General features: G+C 43.0%; 1 protein-coding gene and 1 long non-coding RNA gene across 8 annotated transcripts in view; one reads left to right on the forward strand and one right to left on the reverse strand.

Moving 5' to 3' along the window:
- LOC308591360 overlaps positions 1 to 21,767 on the reverse strand; it is a 329,063-nt gene that overhangs the window by 156,882 nt on the left and 150,414 nt on the right. The window lies entirely within an intron of this gene.
- The window catches only part of PUM1 (pumilio RNA binding family member 1), a 52,634-nt gene that overhangs the window by 28,894 nt on the left and 1,973 nt on the right, over positions 1 to 21,767 (forward strand). For 3 of the 7 annotated variants that reach the window (XM_081201915.1, XM_081201917.1, XM_081201916.1), the window contains exons 9-21: positions 294 to 410; positions 6,424 to 6,575; positions 9,354 to 9,492; positions 9,664 to 9,807; positions 12,048 to 12,338; positions 12,940 to 13,176; positions 15,020 to 15,284; positions 15,809 to 15,938; positions 16,049 to 16,183; positions 16,913 to 17,050; positions 17,826 to 17,951; positions 19,488 to 19,609; positions 20,501 to 20,693. In XM_081201915.1, coding sequence (XP_081058041.1) covers positions 294 to 410; positions 6,424 to 6,575; positions 9,354 to 9,492; positions 9,664 to 9,807; positions 12,048 to 12,338; positions 12,940 to 13,176; positions 15,020 to 15,284; positions 15,809 to 15,938; positions 16,049 to 16,183; positions 16,913 to 17,050; positions 17,826 to 17,951; positions 19,488 to 19,609; positions 20,501 to 20,693 — 2,189 coding nt within the window. The remainder of the gene's footprint in view (positions 1 to 293; positions 411 to 6,423; positions 6,576 to 9,353; positions 9,493 to 9,663; positions 9,808 to 12,047; positions 12,339 to 12,939; positions 13,177 to 15,019; positions 15,285 to 15,808; positions 15,939 to 16,048; positions 16,184 to 16,912; positions 17,051 to 17,825; positions 17,952 to 19,487; positions 19,610 to 20,500; positions 20,694 to 21,767) is intronic. The other 4 variants (XM_081201918.1, XM_081201919.1, XM_081201920.1 and 1 more) reach the window with 4 other exon arrangements.

The raw sequence follows: 21,767 nt of genomic DNA on the forward strand, positions 1-21,767 counted from the left end.
GCATGACTCCTCCAAGACATCACTTGCCACCTTCAGTTCATGCCCACCAGTTAATCATGGCTACCTTTTTAGTCAATGGAAATTAAGAGACTTAAGAGACGGCAACCCTAATCGCTTGTTTTCTGAGTGAAGCTTCTGACTTTTACAGCTCAAATTTTAGACCCGTGTCTTTTTCCATGGTAGATAAATCGGCTCAATCTCCAAAACACGCACGCACACACGCAATCTTTCACACACACACACTCACGTTTTGGTAGGGTTGCAGTTCTAGTCAAGTTTGTTTTTACTGACAGGTATGTTTTCAGCAGGTTTAGCTCCTGCTGCCTTTGTGCCCAATCCGTACATCATCAGCGCTGCTCCTCCAGGAACGGACCCCTATGCGGCAGGGCTTGCCGCAGCTGCAACGTTAGGTGAGATGCTTAATGAGATGTATGGTTATTTTTTAAAAATATCTGTCTATCTTATCTATCTATATATAATGCTGTAAGTTTAGGGAGTTTCCTGCTCACGGGTGGAAAGTTTTTACACCTTGCAGTAGAGCACTGGATGACAAAGCATAAAACTGAACCCAAAGATGTTTTGCTTCTGCAGCACAAGTAGCAGCATGAGAACAACGGTAGAACTGACCTGTTACAGCACCAACCTATCATAGCACTGTTTTTCTTCTGCTCATGGTTGTTTGGCTCAATTTTTGCTACTGAACACCATGTCAAAAGTGATCCTGTGAATTGGGGTCATGTAGGTCTTATTTGCATGCAAGGGCTCTCGTGTTCGAGCATCTTCACAGCTTAAGCAGCTGAAACCATAGCAAGCTTAAGATAATAAAGGGAAGTCATACAAGGCTTGGACAGCTGGGGTTAACGCTCTTTCTCCCCACCCCCTTTACTGTATACTGTTGCACTTCTGTGGGAAGGAAGTATCCCCTTTCAAAATGAAATATCAGATGGATGTCCAGCAGATACGCAACGTTGTCTAAAGCATAAGTTAGATTGTATGCGTTCATCAATAATCTCTTGCGAAATTGGTCTGGGAGATGAGAAACTATAGCAGGATCGCCATGGTACAGGGGATTTTTTAATAAAGGGCTTGTGATGACATTTTCGTAACCACATTTTAAATATTGGGGCCACGGGGCTATTTTATTTGTTATACAAGTGTCTCCCCACTTAAGCACAGGTTATGTTCTGGGCCTCCGCGTGCATAACTGAAATGAAGTGGAGAGCATCCTCTAAAAAGCCTCCAGTTGCTGCTCTCCTACTTTCCCCAATCCAGGCCAAAATATCTGGAGTTGAAGCTCTGGGGCTGGCCAGAGGCTGGAGGGTACATGGGAAAGTGGACTCTGCTGCTGCTGCTGCAGTACCCTGAGTGCCAGCTGTTAGGCGGGAGTCTGAGCAGCTGAACCTGAATTGGAAATAGAAAGAGGGAGCACATGATTAACTCCACCTATTTCTGCCCCATTCTGAGACAGCAACAGTTGGGAGGCCATTTCCATAATTTTTGGAAAGTGGAGGTGTGAAAGCATGGCACTTCTCACATGGCTCTGTCCCAAAATGTGTTTAAATATAGGAAATTTCATGGAACATGGCCAAGGACCTGGTTACTTGAGCACCACCATGGGATGCTGTTGTTATGTAGAGTTACCATGACATAGGCCAATCCCATTATCTCAGGCCCTATTTATCTTTATATCAATTGGTTTACTCATGTCTAGCAATGATGACACTCTTGCCCTCACTGAGAACATTGATTCTATAATGAGAGCTTTTTGTAAGTACTCATTTGCTCTGAGCCGGACATGAATTTTCACCTACTTGCAATATTAAAACTATTTTAAGGAGATGCATACTTTTATCTTGAAGCCCTCCTTGAATAGATGCTGGTGGTGGTTGATAAACGCTGCTCATTCTTCTCTTCCCTTCTAGTAATACATATGTTACTAGAGAAGCATGGAATTGGAGTTATGGGGAAGGGGCAGTATAATGGCAATACAATCTGGTGCCCACCTTTTAGAGCTGGTGGGATGGGTTGTAAATGTGTGACGTGCTGATCTATCATCTTTTGACAATGAGAAGTTTGTGCTGTCATTATGACTACGTGGGAGATTTTGTGTGAATGCCTAGAGTGGTGGCTTTGGTTATTTGGAGCCTGGATGCAAACTCCTGCTCAGCCATGAATCTTCAGCTTGTGTGTTAGTGTGGTGTAGTAGCTAGAGCAGGAATGCAGAACCTGTGGCCCTCCTTAACTGTTGTTGGACTACAACTCCCATCATCCCTATCCATTGGCCATGTCAGCTGGGGCTGATGGGAGTTGTAGTCAAACAGCACCTTTAGGACCACAGGTTATCCAGCTCTGGGACAGAGTGTTGAACTTCAGCTAAGCAAGCTTGGGTTCAAATTCCCACCAAAATAGAAGAGCAATATTTTTATCCAGTATAAAAGAGGATGTAGAACTATTCATATACCTTTGAACTCCATGTAACTCAGATGACAAAAGCATGTAATGAATGCGTGCAGTAAGTTCAAAAGCATGCTTTCAGCTTCTGTCTACTGATCTCTTTTCTTTTTCTGGCCAGGAAAAACCAAATTATCAACTCCCTCTTTAGAAACAGTCAATGCAAGCTAGTTACTTCAGTAAATTCAAATTACATTTTTCGCTCCAGCATACACACAAACATTAATTTGATACTCTGGTATCAACAGCTCATTTAATTAGAGACTGTTAACACCCCAGTCAAACACGCAGGTAATCTGAAAAAAATAGCATTGGCAATTCATTTATCTAGCCACAGATGGGGGTGGGAGGAGTTTGATTAAAATCTAGGTGATTTTAAATCATGGTTTAAATTGCCATGGGAAAAGAACTGATCTTTTATTCATTTAATTAAAATCAAGCTTTCCGTCTAAACTTCAGATAACTTCCAAAACAAAAGTTGCTTGACATAACCTGGTCTTATGGATCAAGTAGGGGCTTTTGTCTGCATTATCCAGGCAAATGTTAACTGTATAAAAAAAAAAAAAACGTTTTTCACTGTTTTAGCAAATGGCACATTAAACATTGCCTGTTTAATAAGCTTTATTCACAACTTGTGTCAAATATTAGTGTGGTATCTAGATGCTAATTACTCCACAGAGACACTCTTATTTCAAAACATAGATTTCAGTTTATGAATATTTATGTCTGTCTAGAAGCCAAACAATAACACGAATGTGTTTATTTCTCTTCTCTTGGAAAAGCACTGTTTCTGTTTTTAAACTACATCATGGGTAGTTAGAGGTTGTAAGATAGGAGAATAGGATCACCTAGAGATTAAACAGGCTTAGTGGATTGTCTTGGATAGGTACAGGATGTCCTCTTCTGATGTCATATTCTGGATCCCAGTTTCTGTGATGAGCAACTAGTCCCTGACCTCCAATATCAAACTGATGTACATAAGAACAGAAGAAGAGCTCTGCTGGGTCAGGCCAGTGGCCCATCTGATCCAGCGTCCTGTTCTTACTGAGACAGACCATATGCCTGTGGCGAACAGGCAAGCAGGATTTGAGCACAGGAGCGTTCTGGCTACTGTGGTGTCCAGCAACTGGTATTCAGAAGCATTGCTACCTCCTAACTGGAGGGCAGAGTATGGTCCTTATGGCAGGAAGCCATTGACAGCCTTCTCCCCTATGAATCTTGTCAAATCGCCTTTTAAAACCATCTAGGTTGGTGGCCACCAGTGCCTCCTGGGTGAATGTGTTCCATAGTATGTGGTGTGTGAGGAAATACTTAGTTGTATCTGTCCTGAATCTTCCAACATTCAGCTTTTTTGGATGTCCAGGAGTTCTCGTATTATGAGAGAGGAAGGAAAACCTTTCCCTATCCACTCGCTCCATGCTGTACATAATTTTATAAACTTCTATCGTGTTACTTCTTACTCACCTTTCCCCCAAAACGTAAGATGTTCCAAATGCTGCAGCCTTTCTTCTTAGGCAATTGTTCCACCTCCCATCATTTTGGCTGCCCTTTTCTGATCCTTTTTCAACTTGACAATATCCGGTTCGAAGTGAGGCGACCAGAAACACCGTACACAGTATTCCAAATGAGGTTGTGCCATAGATTTGTGTAATGGTGTTATGATAGTGGCATTTTTATTTTCAGTTCCTTTCTTGAATTTCCTATCATGGAATTTGCCTTTTTCAAGGCACACCAGGTCGGCATCTCCATTGAGCTGTCCACTGTGATCCCAAGGTTTCGCTCTTGATCAATCACTGCCAGTTCAGACCCCATGAAATGAAAAAAAAAATTGGGGGCCTGAATGCATCACTTTACACTTGTTCACATTGCTTTGCTTTTGTCATTTTACTGCCCACTCAGTTTGGAGAGGTCCTTTGGGGAGCTCTTTGCAATCTCTTTTTGTTTTAACAACCCTGAACAAAGTATCATCAGCAAACTTGACCGCCTCATTCCTCACTCTTAACTCTAGATTGTTTATGAACAAGTTAAAAAGGACAGGTACCAATATCAGTCCCTTGAGGACTCACTTTTGACATCTCTCCATTCAGAGAACTGTCCATTTATTCATTCTGTTTGCTTCCTGCAACTTAACCAATTCCTGATCCACAAGAGAACGTCTCCTTTTATTCCTTGGCTGCTAAGCTTATGCAGGAGTCCTTGGTGAGTTATTTTGTCAGATGCTATTGTTTATCAGCCAGATCACCTCTATACCTATATGCATGTTGACACTCTGTAAATGTATATTTTCTTTCCCTGTGATTTCTTGTTAACAAAGGAAAAGACCTTTAGCTCAATTTGTTTAATATTGAGCGCTGTGTTTGACAGATGGTCATTCTTTATAGTTTTAAGTCATTATAAGTGTAGCCTTCACTTCTAACACATTGAGTCAAACTAGGCATAACATTAAATGTGTGAATGCATTTAATGTGTATTTTACTTCAAATGTCTAAAATAACAGCCACATGGGTGGGGGGTTAACCCTTTCCCCCAATGCTACAGTCCCAGCAAAAATCCCATTTAGAAGAGCTATAATTGATCTCCTGAGGGGCGGGTGGCGGGGGCTAGTTTTTGGCAGGACCATGGCACGGGGGTTGGCCTTTTGCTGACAACCTTACAATCCTCCTCCTCACTGTTGCCATTGGGGGGGGGGATAATTCTAAAAACAACAAGTAAGGAAATGATTCCTTTCCACAGCTATTACTTTAGATGTTTTCAAAAAAGACACATTAAGGACATCCATACACTTTACACCATCCCTTAGTATTGTGTTTAGATTTCATTTCCCAGGCTATTCCAGTTAAATGAACATGAGGTTGTTATGTGTTTTTAAAAAATAAATAAAAACCAAATTTTACTTAAAAATTATTATTTTTTGTCTCTTTTTGCCCTGAAAGATTTGGTGAACTTTTGGAAATTTGTGGCTTTCTATGGTAAACTGCAAGAAAACATCAGGGACTTGTCACTTTTTCAGTACCTGCAATGTAGCATGTTTATAAATAAGTAGATGCTGAAATGTCACCGGGCAGCAGTTTGGACCAGCAATAGCCACAGAATGATACAAAGCTCTGCCATCCAGCACCTTTTCAAAGGCTGAATTGGGAACCAAGCCAGGCTAAACAGCAGCAGTGGAGGGTGGTGGGGAGCAAAGACCTTTCCAGTGAAATGGTTGAGAGAAGAAATAACAATACAAGTACAGCATGGGGTGCTTCAGGTTTTTAAAGACTGAAGAAGGCTGCTGCTGAAAAGTGCCCACTTGCTGGCTGAACAAACTAGAAAATGGCATAAATTGACAAAATGTGCTTGACCATGAAAAGGATGAGAGACAAATGGGACTTGTACGATTGTGAGCTGGTCAAATGTCAGCAACAGAAAAGGGTGTGAATGGCTAGAAAAAGCTGCATTTTTTTATTTCTGTATGAGAACGACACACACACACAAACACACACATTCATACATATTCGCTCTCTGCCTTTTATTCATGCATCTCAAATAGGGGTAATGCCAGCAAGGCATTGTAAACATTTGCACCAATAAGACAATCCTGTCTGTTACAAGGTTTAAAGGCTTGGTAGAAAAAGTATATACATTACTTCTGAGTAAACATACAGTGATCTGAAAAGCTTTATGATCTAGAATACCTTTGCTAGGTCCAAATTAGAACTTTTCAATTGGGTGAATGGGAAGCAAAAGCATCTTAGGTGAAATACTTTATCTGAGCAGGTGGATGATGTTCTTAAAGACTTGCAGTGCTCTTTCTGACGAAAGTGGCAGACCATTGGAAATGGAGGCAATAGCTTTGTTATTCCACCCCCCCCCCCACTCCCACCATGGAGGAGTAAGCAAAACCACTGGCCCTTCACAGCTCTTGTTCTGTTAATGAATTGCACAAAAGCACCAGCAGGAGATAAAGTCAGTCCTCTGTTGATATTTTAGGTCCTGCAGTTGTCCCTCATCAGTACTACGGAGTGGCTCCCTGGGGAGTATATCCTGCCAGTCTCTTCCAACAGCAAGCTGCTGCTGCCGCAGCTGCAACAAATTCCTCAAATCAGCAGACCGCTCAGCAGACGCAGCAAGGACAGCAACAGGTGAGCACCAGCCTGCTTTTGCACCAGCCATTAATTGGCCTGAATCTGCAGCCTTTTTTCAGGCACAGCTCTTTTTTAAAAACACACACACGAGCCTTTCTTGCTGCAGGCAGGGCTGAAAAGAGGAAGTGGAATTGTTGCCTAAGGATTAATGTACTTAAGCTGCCCCTGCTCCCATTACATATGTCCTAGTTCATCTGCATAACTTGGGGCCAGTCAAGAAGGAGGTAGATTCTCTGTGATGTGTTCTGTTAAACCAGCAATGGGGAAGCTGTGGCCATCCAGGCACTGTTGGACCATGGCTGTGATCATCCCTAACCACTGCCCATGCTTGTTGGGGTAGAGATGAAGTGGGAGTCCCAATAATACCTGGAGGGCCACAGGTTCCCCATTCCTGTCTTAAACCCATATTAGATACTGCAAAAGTTTTGGGTGACTTTGTGGTGTTTTGAGAGGCACAGTTGTTGGCTGCTGGGTAGATCATCTTTAGCGACTCATGTGGAGTTCTGATTTCCAGGCTCCAAAGAATCAATGGGCAAATTGGAAAAGGGGCAAAGGGGCCTTCTGAGGCACCTAGATATTGCAATGCAGTTGTGTTTATTTCATTAATGTGGCTGCTCCATTCACACACAAACTATAGAGGATGAGTTCATCTTTTTTGACATCAAGAGGAGCATGCAAATGAGGGGAATTTAAATTATGTCCCCTCTCCATACCTTGCTGAGCTGCATTGCTTCAGGCATTTTCCCTCTGCAATCTGTCTCACTTCCTGTACTGAAGTTGAGCTGGTCAAAAAGTGCTTGAAGCAGTGCATCACAGTGTGGAAAGGATGAGGAGCTAAGATAAGGTTTCGCTTCCCAAACCTGCATGCTGTATTTCATGTAGAAAAAGAAATTGACTCCCACATTTAGCTTTTTATGTGAACAGGGCAGAAGCACAAATGAATATACACGGTTGCCCTTTCATGCCTAGTTTACCTTGGAGGGGATTTAAAGCCTCTTCATCTGAGCATAGACTTGAAAAAGCTGTGAATTCCTCCAGGGAAGAGATGAAATCTTTGAGGTGGAGGTGGCAGCAGAGGGTGTGTGCTGACAGTTCGTAAACCCTTAAGACTTTAGTACGGCAAGAAGTGGGTTTAAAATTGCAAAATGTAGATTATGGTTACATTGTAGCAAAAACGTCTCAAGATCAATTTAGCAAATCAGAATCCATTTTTTCTGAACTTGCTACAAGAGAGTACTGCAGAGCCAGTGTGTTGTAGCTGTTAACAGTGCTGCACTAGGTCTGTGGAGACACCATTCACATTGCAACTCAGCCTTGAAGCTCACTTTTTGTGACCGTCGGTCAGTTGTAGTCTCTCGGTGTAGCCTACCTCACAGGGTTGTTAAGAAGATAAAAGCATGTGAGAGAGGAGGGGAGGGGGCTAATTATACCTCTATCTTGAGCTCCTTGGAGGGAAATATGTAATGTGAAAGTAATAATAAACAAAAATTCTGAAGGTTGCTCATTAATCAGGGTTTAACAATGGTCCCAGTGTTAGGGACCATGGATCTGGTAGGGTTGTCTCAGGCATTTGGGGTTGGTTGGTGCCTGCTGTGCTAGTGTAGCATCAACGGGCTAGGTTACTGAAAGCTGGCAGGTAGAACGTGTTTATGTGTATTTGTGTATAGTAAGGGAGAAGAGCATTTTTCTTTGGCCACCCCAGTTGTCCTCAAAGGTCTGGCAGTGATGACACTCTTGCCCTCACTGAGAACGCTGTTCGGTAATGAGAATCTTGCTTTGTACTCAGGTGTGCTGAGCTGGACCTTCTTAAACAGAAAGCAGCAAAATAAAAAAAATCCTTCCAGTAGCACCTTAAAGACCAACTAAGTTAGTTCTTGGTATGAGCTTTCGTGTGCATGCACACTTCTTCAGATAGTATCTGAAGAAGTGTGCATGCACACGAAAGCTCATACCAAGAACTAACTTAGTTGGTCTTTAAGGTGCTACTGGAAGGAATTTTTTTATTTTGACTATGGCAGACCAACACGGCTACCTAGCTGTAACAGAAAGCAGCAACAATGTTAAAAATTGCCAGTTTCTTCCTTTGCCCATTGAAAATGCATCCATCCCCTTTTGATATATCCAAGAAAAGAGTGCATATTTAGGAATATATTTTTATAGCATGGAAAAGGTAATAAATTCTATAGCCATTGCAAGACCTCCCTCGGTAAAACTGAAGTAAAAAAGTTTATTGCTATTTATTGCCAAAGGAAGTTCAGACTGTATTTTAAATTAGATCTGCTTCTAGAAGTTTGTAGAATTGCGGACTTCAGTCTGTTAATTCTCGATTAGTCAAAAGTCCACACATTTCATCAGCGCTTGGTAGCCAGTGTTTGTTTTCTCCTAGTAACCAATGAGGCTGCTTTTTCACTTCCTGCTCTATGGCAGCAAAGTGAGTGTCTTCTTCTTTGTATTTGGTACCCTACAAAGTTCTTTTCTTTTTTTTACTGGGAATGATTAGAATGTGTGTGTTTGCAGTCCCCTCCAACCTATGACGCTGATGTAGCATGGCAGCACAGAATGTAGACGAAGTATTTTGAAAGCGGCACCCTCTTGTTTCTCTGTGCTGCCATTGAAAAGCCACCGGAATGTATGAAACCTTTGGTGTATACTAGAGGCTTTTCCTGTTGCTTGCCATAATCAAATTTGCAGTAGCCACTGGCAGTCATATTCCCAGACCACTGTGGCTAACCAACTATTAGGATTGCATAACTCCATTTGCTTTCTGTGCCTTAGGTTCTCCGTGGAGGAGCCAGCCAGCGCCCTTTGACACCAAATCAAAACCAACAGGGCCAGCAAACTGACTCATTAGTGGCTGCAGCAGCAGTGAACTCGGCTCTTGCTTTTGGGCAGGGGCTGGCAGCAGGAATGCCAGGTAGGAGCTTTTGGTTCCTTGTAGCAGCAGATCTTCCTAAGCTTTAAAAGGAGCCTAGAATTTTTTACGGGGCGGTGGACAGTGGGCACATTGGGGGCATTGTGTTTAATAGACAGTAGAGGGGAGTGTTATGTAAAGTCTCTAATATGATTAACTGACCTGTTTTTGTAGGTTATCCAGTACTGGCTCCTGCAGCTTACTATGACCAAACAGGTACTCTTGTGGTGAATACAGGGGCTAGGAATGGCCTAGGAGCTCCAGTACGACTAGTGGCCCCTGCTCCTGTCATCATCAGTTCCTCAGCAGCGCAAGCAGGTAAGTCTCCCTATAATAGTTTGGGATAGCAGTGATTTCCTGTAGTTCCGTATGTTCGTGATTGATATAGTCAGTGTATTAGAAATCCATTGAAGCAATGGCCCTCCTATAGAATTCAAATTATATTGAACATTGAAGGTGGTGTCATTTTACATGTCTAGGAAGGCACAGCACACACTAAACTAAAAAGTCACAAGCTAAAGCTTTGTGGTTCAAAAAACCTGGCTAAAATAAAGTAGTGTAGAATTACAGAGTTGGAAGAGACCGCAAGGGACATCTAGACCAACCCCCTGCAATGCAGGAATCTGTTGCCCAGTGTGGGGCTCGAACCTACGAGCTTGAGATTAAGAGGCTTATGCTTTACCGAATGAGCTGTTTCTCTTCTTCCCACACCATTTGGCCTCATCCCAGGGCCCAGCCAGAGCAGAAAATGTTGCAGCTGTGATTTTAACTACCCTCACAAATGTGAAGACGAGTGTGGGCAATATTTCTTGACATGATAAATGAATGTACATAAAGAGAGGAAGGAAAAGGCGAGGCCTTGACTTAACCTTAAGTGCTGCCCAAGATCCTAGTGTAAAAGTAACTGAACCACTTTGTGAGGAGCGCCATCAAAAGCTGCATCAGTGTGAGCAGTCAGTTGTATACACAGTCTAATACAATTACATTTAATTTTAGAAGAAGGGATGTCTCATAACGAGGGTAGTAATTTTATGGAAAGCTGAAAAAAAGACAGTTGGGAGGTTTTAAATCCTTTCATTACATCCAGAGCTTATTTAAGACCAATACAATAAAGGCTTACGTAAAATGCATACTGCTATAAATTGGAAATGGCAAAACACAAAGCAAGTACCTGAAAATGTTGGCGTGATTGAAAAGCCAGAGACGGTAATAGGCACAGATGTTTCCTGTAAGGCAGCCTTCACCAACCTGGTGCTCTGCAGATGTTTTGGAAACATGGCCCATTTCCAGTGGGATCAAAGAGGATTGTAGTCCAAAACATCTGGAGAGGGGCACCTGCTTTAGTAAGACCACCAGAGGTGAAAAGAGCACAAACTGGAACACAACATACCTTGACCATAAATCAAGCCAAGATGCATTAGCCAATTGCTAATGAGAGAAAAGCTAATAATAGTTTTCTTCATATGCATTAGGAAAACTGCCAGAGAAGCAGCAGGACCATTAGACGAAGTGGTTTGCCAGGGGAATAGCAGGCAACCTAGATGAATTCATAGCATCAGAATTTGCAGCAGAGTTCAGAAATGCATGCGCCTGAGCCATTTTTTCCTTCCTGAAGTAAACTTGAAGGAAAACAGAGAAAATAGTACATCAGGACTCCTGGCGAGAAGTGAATGCATGTTAATAGTCTATGGCAGTAGACTAGGACTCCTGGCAGGACTTGAGGTCTACCATTCATAGTCAGTGGGCTTCTGGCAGGACTTCCGCCCCAAGCCTGGCCCATGCATTGTTGGTAGCAACTAAGACAGGGGTGGCGATTGTGGTGCCTTCCAGATGTTTGACCACAACTCTTATCAGCCCTAGCCAGCATGACCAATGGTTGGGTGTCATGGGAGTTTGTAGTTCAAAACATGTGTGGAGGGCAACAAGATGGTGAAGGCTGCCGTAAGCCAAAGTAAAAAAAAATAAAATCCAACATTAAAAAAAAATTCTGTATCTCAGGGTTTTTTCTTAACGTTTTACCTCAAATTGAAATTAAAGGCACACATCACTTGTGCCTTCAGAGATCTGCTTCTTAGCATGCTGAAGAGTAAGGGCCGTTTATGCTCTGAGCAGCCCAGCAGCGCTGCCTCCAGCCTGGGATGGGGCGAGCTCAGAAGTGATAACAAAGGAAAGGAGGCAACCCTTGATTTAAGAGAGGCAACACAACTGCTAACCTCTGTGGAGGCTGATTGAAAAGAGAGAGGTCAGAGCAGTAAATCCATGCAGAGATGTTGCAGTCAGCCTTTTCTAACTTCAGGCTTACGGGAACCTTTATAATTTGTTACGTTTATGCTTTGCGGCACACCTGGGAATTGCTGACCTAGGGGCTAGGTGGAAATGGTTGCTGACCTGTTTTTTGGAGTAAACAACAGGTGATGATGCACAGATGATGGAAATGTAAAACGGGAGCACACTATAAGCATGTTTCCCAAATTGCAGTTTGTTTGTTTGTTTGTTTGTTTGTTTGTTTGTTTGTTTGTTTGTTTGTTTTAAAAAACCTTTTTCCTTCTTTTTGGTAGCAGTTGCAGCTGCTGCTGCTTCAGCAAATGGTGCTGCTGGCGGTCTAGGAGGAACGACCAATGGACCATTTCGCCCTCTAGGGACTCAACAGCCGCAGCCACAGCAGCAGCCCACCAGCAACCTGGCATCCAGCTCCTTCTATGGCAACAACTCCCTAACAAGCAATTCCCAGAGCAGCTCGCTCTTTTCTCAGGGCTCTGCCCAGCCTGCCAACACTTCCCTTGGCTTTGGGAGCAGCAGTTCCCTTGGTGCTACACTGGGGTCTGCGCTGGGAGGCTTTGGAACAGCAGGTAGGAGTTGTGGTTGTCTTGAGGGGAGGGCTGTGTGTGATGGGCGAGAACAAGCAAATCAATTCTGAAGAAATTGAACTGTTGTGCCCTTGATATACCCAGCAGCAGAAATCTACTTCCTGTAGATCATGTCTGATGGTTTCAGTTGCCACATGCCTTACGTATGTACCAAGGAATGTTTTCTTTCTCTGCCCTTTCTCCAAAAGAGCTTAGGGGTGCTAGTCCATATGGTCCTCCTTGTTTTCTCTAAACAGCTGTCCTGCAATAACTAGCTCAGGGCCCTCCAGCAAATTTTATTGCCAAATGGGGATTTGGAGCCAGCCCTCCTCCATCTTATTCCCAGCATTATTCCCACTGTTTCGTACAGCTCTCCATCAAATGTACAGTGTAAAATGTGGAGCAGGAGAAAGCTATTCATTCTGGGCATTCCGTTAACTTTAAGGAGTTCTTAAATGTCATGTTCAAATATCTCCATATTTCTTCTGTTTGCACTTCTCCTAGGCCAAAGCGTAGTACCTCTCCTTGTTAATATGCATATCCTCCCTTTCCCAATTGTTCAGAGCCCCAATCATATTTATCCTCCCATTTCTTCCTTTCGCAGTTGCAAACTCTAATACAGGCAGTGGCTCTCGCCGAGACTCTCTAACGGGCAGCAGCGACCTGTACAAGAGGACATCTAGCAACCTGACTCCTATTGGGCACAGTTTTTATAATGGCCTTGGGTTTTCCTCTTCTCCGGGGCCTGTTGGCATGCCTTTGCCTAATCAAGGACCTGGCCATTCTCAGACTCCACCACCACCCTTATCTTCCCACGGATCTTCTTCCAGTTTAAACCTTGGTAAGGGGGTATTACTGCTGTTGCTCTGGGGTGGAAATAGGGACGTCTGTCTTCATGCTTCTGAGAGACAGTTTGGGAAAATCATATCTCTGCTTAGGAGATAGGCCAAGAACAAGCTATGTATGAACTTTTTGTTTCCACATGTCCCTTCACTCTGAGCTTCAGTTAAACTAGAAAGCCCCTGATTTAACCAGCTTTCCATTTTGCCCCAACCAGGAAACTATGATAACCAGCTTTGGAAGAAGGCAGGTTATTAAACCACAGTTTGAAGTTGGCTTAATATTTGACCTTATTCCAAGAGCCTGGTAATCATGATTTCCAAGGTCAGATGAAATAGGAAAACTGATTGGTTAGAGGCTTCCTGGTTTAATCATGGCTCATAGTGAAGGGGCTGTGTTTGTGAGCAAAGGACTTATGCTTTCAGTTGTGGCCCATTGTTTGGGTAAAGTACTGCTTAACCATCATGGTTGCCTATTTGGCTTGCTCTCTGCATATTCTAAAAGAAATTGAATGTCATATATTCATAATTGTTGGTGTGACCTCACACCCATAGCCTAATCTCCCTGTTACAAGTTATGAAAAACATTCAAATTTTTGAAAAGGTTTAATAGATTTTCTGATCCTCCAAGAAATCCAGAATTAAAATTTAAACCTGCTGTCCATGTTGCATGACATGATAGAATAAACAGGCTCTAAGAAGCAGCACATTTGGTTTTTTTCCCCCTGGGCAACAAATGTACTTGTTAGACGAGTTTCTCAATATTTTGCCATCATTTCATGTCCTCCTTGTTGTGGAGAAACTACTGCAAGTTATTTACAACAACACCACACACACATGGTATGTTCCAAATGTCTTGCACTTAATCTACTGTAAGGAAAATAATCTGGACTTACATGAATGACAAAGAAGAAGTGCCATCTGTGTATTTGTGGGGTGGGTTTCTATAGAAGTTAATCCTTAAACAGAAGCATAGGAAAGCACCTTATACTGAGTCAGACCATTGGTCCATCTAGCTCAGTATTGTCTACACTGACTGGCAGTGGCTCTAAAATTTCAGGCAAGAGTCTTTCCTAGCCTTTCCACTCACAAATTGATTGCACTATATTGCCTTATTCATGTGTTTCTAATAAATCATGCTGCAGGCTGAAATAATATGCTGTGCCACATGTCATGACGTGCAGCTAACACTAAGGAGTAGTGTCCCATTATAATGGGCTTCATTAAGCTTTCCACCCTTGCATTTTTTTAAAGCAAAAATGTGACAGACACTGGGCAAGAGGTAATAGGTGCATCTTAAACCATTCTTCAAGATGTAAGGTGGTATCAAGAATGAGACACAGCAACCCCTGTCACTCAGGCACTTTCACCTTCTCTTTCACAGACAAGAATAAGCTTTTTCTTTTAGGCTAACTACAGTTCCCGGTAATGTCCAAACTCAGGAACTATAGTTAAACTATGGTTAATAAGAACAAACAGGGATCTATAACGCAGCTTGATTTTGGATTTTTCACACTAACCATAGTATAAACAAAATACAGTTCCCTAAGTTGTAGTGTCAGGAGGGAGTATGGTTAGTTTAAAAGCGGAAGCACTTGATCCCTTCTCCATAGGTGCCAAAGAGGAAGGGAATGTAAAAGTCTGAATGAAACAGTCAGCCATGCAACTTTTGGGTTGCAGTGTTTAGATTTCTCCTTATTAGAGTATGCTCTGCCCTGGTTGCAGTCTGGGTTAAAAAAAAAATACATACATTGTATTCACAGCCCTAATTCTTTCCAGTCAGCTCCCTGTTTACTGTAGTATTTCGACAAGGATTTTAAAACTAAAATCACGGTCCCCTTGCAGGAGGGCTTCCAAACGGAAGTGGCCGTTACATCTCTGCTGCCCCTGGAGCTGAAGCCAAGTATCGCAGCGCAAGCAGTGCCTCCAGCCTCTTCAGCCCCAGCAGCACACTCTTCCCTTCACGTGTGCGTTATGGGATGTCGGACGTCATGCCCTCTGGTCGCAGCAGGCTGCTTGAGGACTTCCGCAATAACCGGTACCCGAACCTACAGCTGAGGGAGATTGCTGGGCACATCATGGAGTTCTCCCAGGATCAGCATGGATCCAGGTGAGATGGGAAAGCTAATTGAGAACAAATCACAGGGTTGCCCTTTTACACAAATGCTCACAGGTATGTAGGGACAAGTGGGCATATGAACATCAACCTTACCTGTAGTGTCCTGTGGCATGCTCACTCCACTTCAGCCTTCCCATGTTGAAGGAGAAGGTCTGAAGGGGGCTTCCTAGCATGTTCAACTGAAGGTGCTTAGAAACCTCCTTGTAGCCAGGACCCTTCATCCGCAGGGAATCTAGGGATGTGTCTTAATGCCTCTTGTGGAAGGCACCGGGATGTGTCGGGCTTGTTTTCTTCAGCTCTCTGCTAGTGGCATACTCTAATTTAACTCATCTGAGTTAAAATAGGCATGGAGTTTTTATACAGAGGGCAGGGGGTTAGGCCAGAATATGTCTGTGGTTCTTCTCCAGTTTGCAGCTGATCCTCAATTAAGCATGTGAGGCAGCTGAATGACTTTCGTCAAAATTTCAGCTCAGATAAAACCATAAACCCATTCTTTTTAATTGCAACCTCTGCAGATTTATCCAGCTTAAACTGGAACGTGCCACTCCAGCGGAACGGCAGCTTGTATTTAATGAAATCCTACAGGCAGCTTATCAGCTGATGGTTGATGTATTTGGAAACTATGTGATCCAAAAGTTCTTTGAGGTGAGTCATATCCACGATGCTAACTATATCTAGTAGTTGAACTGCTTCCATCTTAAAATAAGAGAACAATCCTATTTTGATTCTAATCTGTATGCTATCATTGCCTCTAGTTTGGCAGCCTGGAACAAAAACTTGCCTTGGCAGAACGTATCCGTGGCCATGTCCTCTCCTTGGCTTTGCAGATGTACGGCTGCAGAGTTATCCAGAAGGCTCTTGAGTTTATCCCTCCTGACCAGCAGGTAATTGTAAGTTTCCATTTTAACTTTACTACTTGATGTTGAATGTTGTTGTTCAACTGAGTTACCTTGTTGTCCTTTGTTATGTGTGTGTGTGTTGTTTTTTCTTCCGTTAGTTTTTATGGTGCATCTGTTCTGTGACCTGTTTTCAGTGTGCAAATAGTAATAAACCTGCAGAGATCAGGGCTAAGGATTCAGGGCCGAGAGGAATACTGTGAGTGAGTTTTCAGATCAGTTCTGTCAGAAACTTACTGAAGAAAGCATTTCTTAAGGAACTTTTAAAAGTATGTTCTCCTCCTTTTGGATCCTCTCTCTTGGATCAGAGAAGTGCTGATCAGTGGCTAGCTCTCAAGTCAGAAGGAACAGCAGCTGAAGAGAGCCAACTTGCTCTCTGCCCCACAGATTAACAGCATGCTATGGAAATCCTCTCCTTGCTAACTGCAATAATTGATGGAAATGTTCCTTCCTTTGGATGGAGCCATAACTGAGTGGTAGAGCACATTTCACTTCATGCAGAAGGCCGCAGGTTGAATAAAAGGGCCAATTTGCAGATGATAAGAAAGGGCTCTTTCTCCCTAACACCCTAGAGAACTGCCAGTGGATGGTACTGGTTTAGATGGAGAATTGATTTGAGCCTGTTCAAGGCAGCTTCTTACTGCCCCTGTGTTGCTTGCCATTTGCGATTCTGGTGGTGCTTTCTCTCTCTCTCTCTCTCTCTCTTTGTCCCTCCTTCCATAGAACGAGATGGTCCGGGAACTGGATGGACACGTGTTGAAGTGTGTGAAAGACCAGAATGGTAACCACGTTGTGCAGAAGTGCATTGAATGTGTGCAGCCCCAGTCCCTGCAGTTTATCATTGATGCGTTTAAGGGGCAGGTAAGTGTGTTGAGGGTCTGTGTATTGGGGGGGGGGATTTCTGTAAGATGCTATGGTTATAGTGGATATAGATTCTATAGTGTGCTCCTTGTTTGACAGAGCAATGTGAGCCAAAAAGATAGGCCCCTGACCTGAGAACACTACAAAACCCCACCCTGAATTTTGCCCTGGGCCTGGGAACAGGCGTTAGAGAGTATTCCACTTCAGTGTTATTAAGCTTGCTCCTAATTCCCTGCTGAAATTGAAGGTCTGAAGCCAAAGTTATATAGGAGAGGCAGATTTTGATCAACGTTTAAAAGGTAGCAATGGGTATATTGTAAGGGAGTTCAGCAATGAAGAACAGCAAAGGAGCTCCTTTCAGGAAAGCTGGTGGAGCAAAGGCTATAGCAGGTGTATAGCGGCATTATCTTTTTCTCATGAACCCTTTTGTGACCCAGGAGACCCTTGGCTTCTCCTATCTAAGAGCTACTTTTCTTTTCCAGAATTGGACTCAGCACGAACTTTTAAATGGTGATACATATACATCATGGCAATGAAAAGGTTTTTGAAAGCTGGGCTAACAATCTTAAACGCTCAGCTGCACCTGCCTGTTTATAATAAAGGTTCTGAAGTGGAGCAGGCTTTGTTTCACAGCTTTTCAGAGCTTCACTCTAGCTGAATAATCATCACATACTATAACTTTTATGTCCTGCAGAATATTTCAGTTTGTTGAACTTTAGGCTGTTCTGATTATAAGGAATTTTTCCCTGTCCTCACTCGTGTCTGTTGAACTCAGGTGTTCGCCTTGTCTACCCATCCATATGGCTGCCGTGTCATTCAGAGGATCCTTGAGCACTGTCTACCTGAGCAGACTCTCCCCATCCTGGAAGAGCTTCACCAACACACAGAGCAGCTTGTGCAGGTAGTGCTTGGGGGTAAAAGAAGGTTGCCTGCAACAAGGGGCTCTTGTGCCTTTTAAGGCTTGAATAGACTCTAGAGATTTCCAGGGCCTGTTTTATCCCACCACAGTGCTGGGATTGTGATGGAATCTTCCATTCTGTAAATATCCTTAAAGCTAGACAAGCCCTCTGAGAGCGTTTGGGGCTGGCAGCTCTGTTACCAAAGTTATTTTAAAACACTCCCAGAATGATTTGCATATGATCTTACTTGGCCACCTTGGTCAGCTTCTTTCTTTTATTTGAAAATTTATAACCCACTATTTCATAAAATAGAAAAATGCAGCTTACAACATGCAGAATCCAGCCTACATCGCTCACTTGCTTCACAAGCATATCTTCACAGCTCCTAAGGACTAGAAACTCAAATAAAAACTTTGAATTCTGGAAGCTGAATGTTGTACCCTATACCACATTCTGCAGTTTGTTTCTGTCCTGTCATTTCTGTGCTCCTACAGAATGGTAGCAATCACACCCCTGAATATAATACAACCTGGGCTTGTGGTGGAGGTGTGGAGTGTTCATAATTAAACTACGATTGGGCTTAAAATCACATGTGAACAACGCCACTAGCAGTCTCTTGCCATGATGCAAAATATGTGTACATTGTATGGTTTAGGACCAGATTGCCAAAAGTTATGTTTAGGGTAAAATATAAGGTAATGTTTATATTTGTAATTGTATGAAATATCAACTTGGAGACCTTATGTATGCCACCATGAGCTCTGAGAAGGAGAGGCTGAATGTAAACAAGTTCCCATATACATCGGTAGTTTCATTTTCATTGTGGGTTATTAATACTGGATTTGGCTATGTCCTTAGGTGTTTTTGAAGAGCGTTAAGAACTTTTGTTGTTCCAGAACGCAGCACCAAGTTGTTAACTGTGTTCCACTGTATTCATACCACCTTACCAGTGTTTAAAGGTCTTCACTGGCTCCCAGTCTGATCCCAGTTTCAATTCAGAGTACTGGTTTTAAGCTCTAAAAACAGGCTGGGACTAGGTTATCCAACGAACCGTTCTTGCGTGTAAACCTTTCTGTTCCTGAAGCTCATCTTCTGAAAGAGGCTGTACTCCATTTGCCTCTGCCTTGGGGGGTTAGGCAGAGGGAGGTGGCATGGGACAGAGCCTGTTAAGTGATGGTGCCCCATTTGTAGGCTGCCCTCTCCAGAAATATTTGCGGCACCTCCTCTTCTATCTTTTAGGCACCAAATTAAGACGGTATTATTTACCTGGGCCTTTGGTGAGTTTTACAGAGCACTCTTGTTATTCCTGATTCTTTCTTGTGTGTTGAAGTTTTATTATTTTATTTTTAAAAAAAGTTTTTGAGGTTTTATTGTCATTTGCTGTGTTTGTAAGCCACCTTGAAGGCGGCTCCTTATGGTGGGAAGGCAGAGTGCAAATGTCACAGAGAAAGAAAGAAAAAAACCAATGTGAGTTCTAAGGATTTCTGATACACGAGGTTCTATTAGAGCTGATGTGCTCCTGCTTGTCTGCCCAACAGGATCAGTATGGGAACTATGTCATCCAACATGTACTTGAACATGGGCGACCTGAAGATAAAAGCAAGATCGTGGCCGAAATTAGAGGCAATGTGCTGGTCCTGAGTCAGCATAAGTTTGCCAGGTAATGTGTGTTCCCTGTGGTGTGTTTTCTCTAAACACGCGCAAACACGCACAACTCTAGATTACACCAGAGGGTGTGGGGAGAATCCAGCTTAGTGTACCATTCCAAAAACAAGAATTATGGCAGAAACTAGAACAGGATTTCTTAGTGTGATGTGAGCAGAATAGGAGACTTAATTTCCAGTTGTTTACCATAGCTGCTAAATAGTGGCCATTGTTAGCCATGGTGCAAGCTTTCATTGGTGTGTGTGTGTGTGTGTGTGTGTGTGTGTGTGTGAGAGAGAGAGAGAGAGAGAGAGAGAGAGAGAGAGAGAGAGAGAATAAAAAGAACCTCTTGAATATAAAGCTTATGTGTGGTCTTGGTTGAAGTTCTTACTGGCTTAGTTCAGGTGGTATCACCAAAATGGCTTGGAGCTATGAGGAACAGATTTGTGCATCGTGATTCCTTCCCTCCTTTCCTGGTTGAAGGTGCCATGTGTGCACATGTACTGTGGCATAAAGCAGTTGCTCTAGGATGTATATACACCTCTTGTTTCCAGTCCTTTTGTGGATGCATCAAGTCTTCACTACCCCGCCTCTAATGTCAGTGAGCTGACATTAGCAAATGCCACCGGCAGATGCATTTTGATGAACGGTAGGGAGACGAGAAACGACGTCTGCATCCAGCTTCAGGCATCCTAAAGACTAAAGTCAGCCTTGGCCATTTCTATTATTTACCCATTCTGCATTCTCATACAGCAGTGGAGATGCTAGTGTCACCATTCAAATGTTAAAATATATACTGTTGATCCAGTATAAAACTCCTCTCTGCTTTAGGAAGCATGTGGTTGTGTTTTTTGGGTGCTGTGCTTGGGTATTGCGGATAACCTGTGGCCCTTTTGCCTTGCTGCAGCAACGTTGTGGAGAAGTGTGTTACGCACGCCTCCCGCACTGAGCGTGCCATGCTGATTGACGAGGTGTGTAGTATGAACGATGGCCCTCACAGTGCCTTATACACCATGATGAAAGATCAGTACGCCAACTATGTGGTACAGAAAATGATTGATGTGGCAGAGCCGGCTCAGAGGAAGATTGTCATGCACAAGGTAAGGGCCTGGCCTGGCCAGTTGCAGTGAACTGAGCAAAGCCGGGAGAGAGCAGGGGAGGTGAAGAAAGAGTCCTAGAGAGACCAGCCAAGAGGCCTGGAGGACTCCACTCCCTTGTCCCAGGGAAATAAAAGTTGTCACTGCTCTCTCTCCTGCTAGCATTCTGTCTTCTTTGTAGATTTTACATACACCTTTATCAAGGTGACTCGAGTCCTGAACTCTACATAAATTAATACAAGGCAAGCAAATTTCCACACATTTGCTTATTTTGCATCATTCTGCTTGTGCATTGTCATAAGGAGGGTGGGAGAAAAGCTATTTAGTTCAAACGCACTGCAACTCTCAAGGGGCCGGGTGTTGCTTGTTGGGAAGAGCCACAAGGGCAAAGCCTCTACAGGTACTTAGAACAACACAGGGTAACAGGGCAGATCTGGAGGAGACAGCTCATACAGGTGCATGGAAAGATGGTCTTATTCTGAGTGATGAACATTGGCAAACTAGTTTTTCCTCAGTTATTTTTTCCTCTAAATCACACTTAGTAGGTTGTCAGTAGCAGTAACTAGTAGGGAAATTAGCAATAAATAACTACAGCAGTACAAGTGCGTTTTTATATTACACTTGCATCTGATGAAATGGACTCTAGCCCATAATACATTTGCTGCTGTCTAACATGTCACAAGATTTGTTGTTGTTGTTTTTAATTCCAGAGGGATAGTCTTTTACAGTGAATACACACAGAAGTCACCTTGCAGCACTGGTTTATTGCGACAGAAGCCTTTTGTGGATCTGATGAAATGGGTTCTGGACCTTGAAAGCTTACGTGGCAATAAATCAGTTGGTCTTTAAAGTGTCACAAGTGTGTTTATGCAACCCCAGGCATATTAATTGACTTTAATGAGCACTTGAAACATTTACATAGCACTTGAGAATGAACTAGGTTCAGGAAACGTAGTACCCGTAGTACACATTTGGTGCAGAAGAAAACAAGGGTTTTGTTGCAGATTTATTTAGAATGCACAATAGAAACAAAGGATTCCCAGCAAATTACCTCTTGTTTTTCTTCAGAGGTGTTGT

This window comes from Podarcis bocagei (assembly GCF_964188305.1).
Source record: "Podarcis bocagei genome assembly, chromosome: 7".
NCBI classification, from domain to species: Eukaryota; Metazoa; Chordata; class Lepidosauria; order Squamata; family Lacertidae; genus Podarcis; species Podarcis bocagei.